Source organism: Rhodamnia argentea, chromosome 3 (genome assembly GCF_020921035.1).
Source record: "Rhodamnia argentea isolate NSW1041297 chromosome 3, ASM2092103v1, whole genome shotgun sequence".
NCBI lineage: Eukaryota > Viridiplantae > Streptophyta > Magnoliopsida > Myrtales > Myrtaceae > Rhodamnia > Rhodamnia argentea.
This window is the reverse complement of record NC_063152.1, coordinates 19,817,683-19,826,863: the sequence shown is the minus strand read 5'-3', so window position 1 is coordinate 19,826,863 and position 9,181 is coordinate 19,817,683. Positions and strand designations below refer to the sequence as shown.

At 40.7% G+C, this 9,181-nt stretch overlaps 1 protein-coding gene across 1 annotated transcript; it reads right to left on the bottom strand.

Moving 5' to 3' along the window:
- Window positions 1-273: 273 nt before the first annotated feature.
- Window positions 274-732, bottom strand: LOC115728080 (self-incompatibility protein S1-like). Its single transcript, XM_030658408.1, has one exon. The coding sequence runs from the start codon at window positions 730-732 to the stop codon at window positions 274-276; it is 459 nt and encodes a 152-aa protein (XP_030514268.1).
- Window positions 733-9,181: the final 8,449 nt, after the last annotated feature.

Here is a 9,181-nt window from a genome sequence, read left to right as displayed (position 1 = left end):
GCTAGCGTGATTTTTTTTTTCAAACTCTCTCAAGCCAACATGTATGTAACGAAACAATAATTGTCCAACTGATAACGAATTCATAGAGAACGTAGTTAATATCAAAAAGAAATATCCACTTATTCCAAGAGGCAGCTGCTACTCCAACAGCATTACCATGCTTCCTGTGTTCAGCTAGTTCATTGGATGCTTCTTCGCTAGTTCTTACAAAGCATTCAAATATGCTTATCGAGCAAGAGGGAAAAAAGGACAAAAAAACACACAAAAGGAAAATCAGAAGAGAAGATGCTCAGGTCCTAATACATTAGAATCACTTCCATTGAACAGTGCAATATCACTGGGCCAGGAGAAGTAAAACTCCCACTGCCCATCGACCAAATGGAAAACCCCGCCGCCTGTGAACTTCCAGTCGCAAGTGGTGACGCATGGGTCCCTACGCTGGACGTACGCTGCGAAGTGAAGCACGTCGGCCCCAAGCGTGCTCGCGTTGCACAGCAACTGAGTGTCGTGGCTCGGGTCCTCGCTGAACTTCCACTCATATGAGCCGCCGTCTGCAACGGTCTGCTCGCCCATGTCCATCGACAGATCGAGGGTGCAGTGCACCTTCAGGGCCTTGCCGTTGCCCAATCGGTTGATGGTGTGTACTGAATATCCCGACACAGCGATTGTCGATATCGCGATGGTTAACAAGAGGATGGGGTTGAGCTTCTTGACGACGGTGGTGTTCATCATTTTGTGATTCGACAATGATCTTTGTTTTTGGCGTCAGAAATCGTTAAGCGTCTCGTGTTGAAGTGAAACAAATACGGGGAAGAAGGTGATGGTGAACATGGAAGGAGAGTCGATAAGTTGCCCTGACAGAAGGGAATGAGTGGCATTTGTTTCCAAGTTTCTAACTCGTTAAAAGAAATCACCTTATGAAGAAGGTTGCGTCAAAGGTTTACTACGAAACTAACTGTAAACAATCTCAGCAAAATTATCAAAAAATTCTTAAATTTGTTGGATTTGTACCAATTTAGTCATAAATCTTCCAATTGTGTCAATCAGTCCTAACATTTTCACTTTTGCCAATTTAAGTCCATTCGGCTAATTTTGACAGGAAACCGTTGAAATAAACATCGGTCGTCCTACGTGACATGATTGGATACCGATGTGGACATTTTTATGTTTTTTATTTTTTCTTTTATTTTCATTACTTCTCTATTTTATTTTATTTTTTTACTAACGACGGGCAACGGCCGCCAGCCAACCCTCGCCTCATCTGGGGGTCGCAACCATCACTCGGACCCAACGAGAGGTCGGATCCAATCAGCCAAGACAACGGGACCCTTGGACTAAATTGGCCGGCTGTGGGCTCATCCAAGGCTGAACTTGGAAAAAGCTTTCTCAACCAATATAGCAAGCCGTCCCCCATAGATTGATGGCAATGGACACGCCATGGTACAAAACCAAGAAGCTAATTTTTTTTAAAATTTTTTTCCTTTTCTTCTTTTCTTTTTTTCTTTACTTGAATTTTTTCCCTTTATTTCGCCTCTCGGCCAAGCCTCCGGCAAGGGTTGGGCGGCCTTACCTAGAGCACTCATGACCCTTGTTGGCTGCGGCAAGGGGAGCCCTTGCCCAATCGCCTCGGCAAACGTCATGAGGAAAGGCGAGTTCCGATGATTTAGGTTCACGAAGAAGTAGCATTCCATCTTCGTGTGCACAAGTTGGAGGTACTTGGCCTTCACGAACCTCGCGAACGACGAGCTTGGGTTTCACACGATGAAGCTCATCGGGCTCGCGGACTTGAGCTTCTTGAACTGGTTGAAGAAGATTTGGGGCCTTCGCTCCTCGATGGATGACGACTCGTTCGCGAGAGCGAATCTGGGGACGTTGAAGCTCTCGAAGATCTATCTGGCCATGAACGACTTGATGGTGAAGTGCTCACAGCTCGGCTTCATGAACCTCGCTCGTGTCTCGATGAATCGGATTGTCTCGTTGAGATCGGGTGAAGGTTCGCCTCAACTACTCGTCGGTAAAGAATCGCCACCAAGATCGGTGGTTTCTGATTTATGGTGGTGAGAAGGTTCTACACAGTTCGGTAAACATGAAGACCTGCATGCATGCAGAAGAAGATGGAAGGAGGAAGAAAATGATGAACAGTAAACTCATAAAAATAAAGGAAAGAAATCCTTTGGACATTGCCCAAATCCAGCAAGGCCATCCTCGACCTTTAGGCTAGGCCACCCTTGACGGCCACAAGCGAGGTGCCCGACAAGGACGACCTGCCCAACCCTCGGCGGTGGCCGGCCGGTGACCGGTTTGGCCGACTACCAAAGAAAAGGGAGGGACAAAGAAGAAAGAAAAGAAATAAAAAGGAAAACAAATTAAATAGCAAATGACTATAATATTCTTGATCAGAACCTTTTTTGAAATGACGAAGACACTTCAGGCCCTTCTTTGAAATAATGTTTACTTCAGGACATTAATTGAGACAATAAAGGCACTTTAGCCTTTAGGTCCTTATTTGAAATTTTCCTTTATTTGGCAGAGTAATTTCTATGTTTGTTGAATGAAGATATTGAGTGCAAATGTTGTTTCCCTTTATTTATTTTTTTATCACTTTCGATATTTCTTTGAAACATTTTGCTTCCATCGAGACAAGACATTTAAGGCCTGTTTTGTAAATTCTGTTATCGGGAACAATTCTAAGCAGAAATGATTATTTTTAATTCTATTCTCAGCAACAGAAAATTAGATTTTTTTTTCTTGTTTCTGTTCCAAATCTGTTCTATGGCCACTGATTGTTATCGAGACTAAAAAATTAACTGACTTCTTTTTTATAAATCTGAAAAAGAAAATTGACTGACGTTATCAAACAGATTTCTGTTTTTTTTTTCTATTTTCAAAAACAAAAGAAAGAAATCATAGAAGCATGAGCGTTACCAAACAAAACATAAGTAAATCAGACAATTCTTCAACAAAACGATGGTATCTTTCTAGATGAGATCCTTTACTCTTATAGGTGTCTCCATCAGTGCCACGGTAATCCAAATTATTAATCTATAAGAAGACGTAGCAAAACAATCCAGATATGTTAAGACACCAGAGGCGACAAATGGGATTAAGAATAAACATCCTTTTCTAATGCAAAATACTGGCTCGTAAGTTTCTGAGGGAGAATGATCTGGCGGAAAGCTTTTCACGTGAAGAATGTCATAAAAGTTGTTCCCATTAATAAATACAATATTAGTGTTGGTAAAATGTCCAATCCAAAATGAACGGTTAAAATTTGACAAAAAAGATCCACGCACTCGAAATAAATCAAGACCGAATCAAGCTCTGACACATGTGAGAATATCGAACTCACAAACTTAATAGGGTAATGGAGACTACGTGCATACAAGTAACATGTAAACTCAGTAGACAAGCAATATTGGATATTTTTATAGTTTTTGTCGCAATTCCTTTTCTCGTTTGAGAGTTTCTACTCATAACTTTGACTTTAATGACTTCTCCAAAATATTACGAAATTCAAATTTCGGATTTTATCTAATACGAAATACTAAAATCCTATCAAAATATAAAAATATAAACATGTTATCATAACTTATATCAAACTAAACAAGTTTTCATTTTCAAATTTTGGAGAACTAGTCGTAAGATTTCAATAATTTTATAGTTCTAAATGCAAGTGACTCAGATGAGAGTTTCTTCATGCAATCGTCCCGAGAACACCTTCACTGCAGCGAACTAACCCCTTGACCTATCAAAGTCGTCGCCATTCGTTTCTCTCTGTGTGCTGAGACAAAAACAAACACATCCAAGAAACTACAGCGAAAGCGCATCTCTGTTCTCCTGCCTCCGGCGCTTCGCTAATTCCTCTTGAGGAATCCCAGATCAGATTCAGAAAGGACTCCACATCTCGCTGTCATCGAATCCGGTGAAGACTTCGAGCAGCTGAAGGAGGATGAAGAGAAAGAGCTACTCACCAGATCAAGCAATCACAAAGAAGAACACAACAATTACGAGGTTCGGCGATGTGCCTACATCCCCGGGCGAAAAACTCTCTTATTTTTTTCATGAGAGATCAACTGCCATTATTCTACAATTTGTACACAAGGGTTGCTACAACAAAGGAAACAAACAAACAAACCCGAAAAATAGGAAAACTATCAATATACAAATTTGCCTACAATCTCTCCTTTCCTTTGAATAGGAAAAGCGCAAATCCAGCGATATCAGCAAATAACTCCAATACTCTCCCTCAAGTTGGAGCGAAGATATCGTCAGAGGTCAACTTGTTCTCCATATCCTGAAATACTCACTTGGATAAGGCTTTGGTGAAGACATCATCAAGTTGATCCTTACTACGAATATATGACGTCTCTATTGTCTTGTCTTGAACCTTTTCCCTTACAAAGTGACAATCGATCTCATATGTTTGGTCCTCTCATGGAAGACTGGATTTGAAGCAATATATGTTGCCGCCTGATTATCACAAAATAGCTTCATAGGTTTAGACATGACATCATGGCCCAATTCTTGAAGTAATAGACGGAGCCATACGATCTCACTAGTGGCAGCAGCCATGGCTCGGTACTTAGCTTCTGCACTAGATCGGTAACAAATATTTCCACCAACAAAGGTACAAAAACCTATGGTAGATTTTCTATCCATATAGGTTGCTAGCCCAATCAGTGTCGGTAAAACCTACAATCTCCGTATTACCATTATTCTTCAACAATATTCCTCTTCCGGGGGAAGCTTTCGGATATCAAAGAAGTTGGTTTATCAATTCCATGTGCCCTTGTGTAAATTTCTGCATAAATTGGCTTACATAACTGATGTAATAAGCAATATCATGCCTAGTAATGGTTAGATAAATCAATATCCCTACCATACGTTGAAATTACCCAATATCCTCTAATTGTGTTTCATTAGACACGGTCTTACCGTTGTAATCTATAGGAGTGCTAGCAAGTTTAACGCCTAACTTACTAGTCTCCGTCAATAGATCTAGGACATATTTCCTTTGAGTCAAGAATAGACCTTTGTTAGACCTTGCTACCTCTATGCCCAAAAAATACGTCAATTTTCCAAGGTCTTTAATGTCAAATTCCTTGCTCAACAATTGCTTAAGTTCCGCAATACCTGTTGAGTTACTTCCAAGAATAATAAGATCATCAACATAAATGAGAATGACAACAATACCTTCACCGATCGCTTTAGTAAACATTGAAGAATTGGTTGTGCTCCTTTTCAAACCAAATCTAACGAGTGCGGAACTCGCTTTACTATACCATGCTCTAGGCGACTGTTTGAGGCCATATATTGCCTTCTTTAATTTGCCAACCATTCCCTTATCATTCTCTAAGAAATGTTGTGGAGGGACATCCATATAGACTTCTTCCTCTAAGGAGACTTGGAGGAAGGCATTCTTCACATCCATCTAAAAAAACGGCCAGCCACAATTAACTGCCATAGATAGAAGGACACGAGCTGTATTCATTTTCACTACATGGGCAAATGTTTCCTTGTAGTCTATCCCATAGGTTTGAGTATACCCTTTTGCGACAAGCCGGGCTTTGTACCTCTCAACCAACCCATCACTATTATATTTGATCTTATAAATCCATCGACATCCAACTGTCTTCTTCCCATTTGGAAATTTAACAAGTTCCCAAGTACGGTTATGGTCCAACGCTTGAAGCTCATCTTTCATTACATTCACCAACACATTGTTCTTACATGCTTCCAAGAAGGTATTGGGCTCCTGTTGATTTTCAATGGCAGATAAGAAACTTAAATACTTATGGGAAATTCTATCATACCCAATAAAATCTTGAATAGGATGTTGAGCAAGACAATATGTGGAAAAATCACGGAGCCGTGTTAAAGGCCTTGGAATGCGTGAAGATCTGCGGATTGGGGCTGAGATAATAGGTACCGCATTGCTGGAACTCCCTCCGTTGCATCGTCAGCCCCAACTTCCAAATCCGCCCCGACTTCTAAATCAATCGTAACTTGGACAGGAGAAGTGTTGACATTTTCTATATTCATGGACTGATTCCCTTGAACAACCACCGTTGGAATTTCTTCTTGCTCGAACATTGAAGGTTCGATAGGTAGGATGGGAAGCAAAAATTCAGAATAGTGATCTTGCTCCCCCCGAATTTGATTCTTGGTAAAAAACATGTTAGTCTCATCAAAGACAACATCATGAGAAATATAAACGCGTCTAGTACTTGGTTCATAGCATTTATATCCCTTCTTGACATTCGAGTATCCCAAAAGCACGGACTTTCGAGCTCATGGATCCAACTTGTCACCGCATTGAGAATGCACATAACATATGCATCCGAAAATTTTTGGGTGAGAGATACCAAATTTTCGGCCATACGGACTTTCAATTGGAACCTTATATTCCAACATCTTACTAGGCAAACGGTTGATTAAGTAGCAGCTAGTAAGGACTACATCTGCCCAATATGTCTTGGGTAAATTTCCTAAGAATAATAACACTCGAGTAACTTCAAGTAGATGCCTATTTTTCCTTTCTCCTGTGAAGTTTCCACACAAGAGGTCCGATGAATGATTCCTAGGTCACGCAAGAACACTTGAAAAGCCCGATTGGTATATTCGGTTCCATTGTTTGTAAGAAGAATCTTTACTGTAGTGTTAAATTGATTTTTCACCATATTGCAAAAATCTTGAAACACAATCAGAATTTCACTTTTGGATTTAAGCCAATAAAGCCACGTGATTCGGGATTTATCATCAATAAATGTAACAAAATACTTGAACCCCTCCCTAGAATCAATAGGAGAAGCCCCCGCAAATGTTTGAGTGAACTAAATAAAATAACCGCTCTGATTTATGTGTGCTATGTGGAAATGTAACCTATGCTGCTTAGCATAATGACAAGGATCACAGCAATTGGAATCATAAATTAAAGTCATGTCAAGAGCATGTAACATTGGTCGTGGGGATGACCTAAACGCCAATGCTACAATCGGGATGTGTTAACAGTCTTCCTTTGCGCCATCAACACTTTGCTGTTGAAGTTCACCATATACAGCCCATTCTGCAACCGCCCTTCACCAATCATCCTCCTAGTGGTTTGATCTTGGAAGAAAACCTTCCGAGGAGTAAAAATAGCATTGCAATTCCACTGATTAGTGCATTTGCTAACTGACAATAAATTTGAGGATAATTCAAGTACCAATAAAGTTTCGTAGTTATGTGAGAAGAATTTGATTTGTCCAAGACCTCTAGTTAGAACCCGCCCACCATTACCAATAGTAATAGGTGGATATGACACACCCGAAGTAATATTGGATAGCAAGTTTGGAGAACTACACATGTGGTCCGTAGCCCCGCAGTCAACAATAAATTGAGTTTTGGATAAAGCCGAGTAAGCATGAACATTAACAGATGTCATAGCCAAATTTCCGGTTTCAATCTTGGAGGCGTTTGTTCTATTGCCATGTATCCGAAGTAATTACCGAACTTGTTGAGACAAAGCCTCCAACTTGGATTGAAAAATATTCTGATTGTCTTGGACTGCCACCTTAGCTTCCATACCCCTGTCTTTGGAAAGACACATATGCGGATGAAGGACCCAACATCTCTCTTTGGAATGGCCATCACGATTGCAATGGTCACAATGAAACCGTGCTGGTTTCTTGAATTTTCCTTTGGCAAACCGAGTAGTGGGATCTCCTTACTTCATGTTGATAGCACTGTGGGCTGATTGTTCACCGAGCTCTCCCGATGCAATTGGGGCTGAAGGCATGACACGTCTCCTTGTTTCCTCACTTTGGATTATGGCACAAACTTGATTGAAAGTAGGCAATCGAGGACTCATAAGAATTTGACGTTTGGCATCCTCAAATTCGGGTCTAATGCTTGCTAACAACTCAAGGATTTTATCTTGCTCTTCTCGATTGACATAATCCATCACATTCCGGGTCGCAAGTCTATATTGACGAAGCTCATCCCATTGCTTCTTCATTTTTCCTAGGTGTTCAGTGAAATATTATGTTGTGCCTTGCTTAGAACAAGTCCTTGCTGTAGCTCAAAGATCCGAGATGCATTTACGGCTTGACCATACATCTTGTATATCGAATCCCTCAATGCCTTTACTGACTCTAAATATGCAAATATCTCGTAGATCTCCGGTTCCATGGAATTGGATATCCAAGACATCACACCGTGGTCATTGGTTTGCCATTCCTCAAAAGAGGGATTAGACTCTTGAGGAATTTTTGTCCAACCAGTGATGTGGCCCAACCGAGATCGTCCACCAAGAGCAATTGTGACGGCTCGGGAACACGACAAAAAGTTCCTCCCATTCAACAACAAGGACATGAATCGCTGACTGTGTGCCTCCTATACAACGGTCTTCGATGGCCCCGTTCCTCCAATAGCCTTCTCTTTATCACGCATAACGTAAAGCGGACAAAAAAGGAATTGCAGAGATGACAGAAGATGACCAAAAAGAAAATCGGTATATTACTCACAGGAATCGCCGATCTGAAACTTGCTCTGATACCATGTTGAATTTTGATAAAGCAATCACAAAGAAGAACACAAGAATTATGAGGTTTGGCAATGTACCACGTCCTCGAGCAAAAAAATCTCTTATTTTTTCATGAGAGATCAGCTGCCATTATTTTGTAATTTGTACACAAGGGTTGCAACAACAAAGGAAACAAGCAAACCCGAAAAATAGGAAAACTATCGATATACGGATTTGCCTACAATCTCTCTTTGCCCATCTTCTCTAGGAACTACACATTTAGTGGATGGTGACTTCGTGATCTCACGCACTTGGTGGAGTGCTCAAGCAAAATGAATGACAAAGTGATCCCACCCATTTTTTATGACGTGAATATTGATGATGTGAAGCTCAAAACTCGATTGTACCCGGACGATCTAGAGAAGCACCGAGGAAGTTTGGCTACGATGATGTTCGGCGATGGAAGGAGGCATTGATCGAGGCCACAACAAACTCCGGATGGGGCTTGAAGGGCAAAGGATAAGAGTGTGGGTTTCGAATCCGCTCATTTGTTTTTCTTCAGATCTCTACAAAAGTGAGGTGATTACAAGGAACAAAAATATTCTTCCATTTTTTCTCTTTTAATTACTCCTACTAAGCACAACATATTAGTTTATCCTCTTTTGTCTCTTTTTTCCA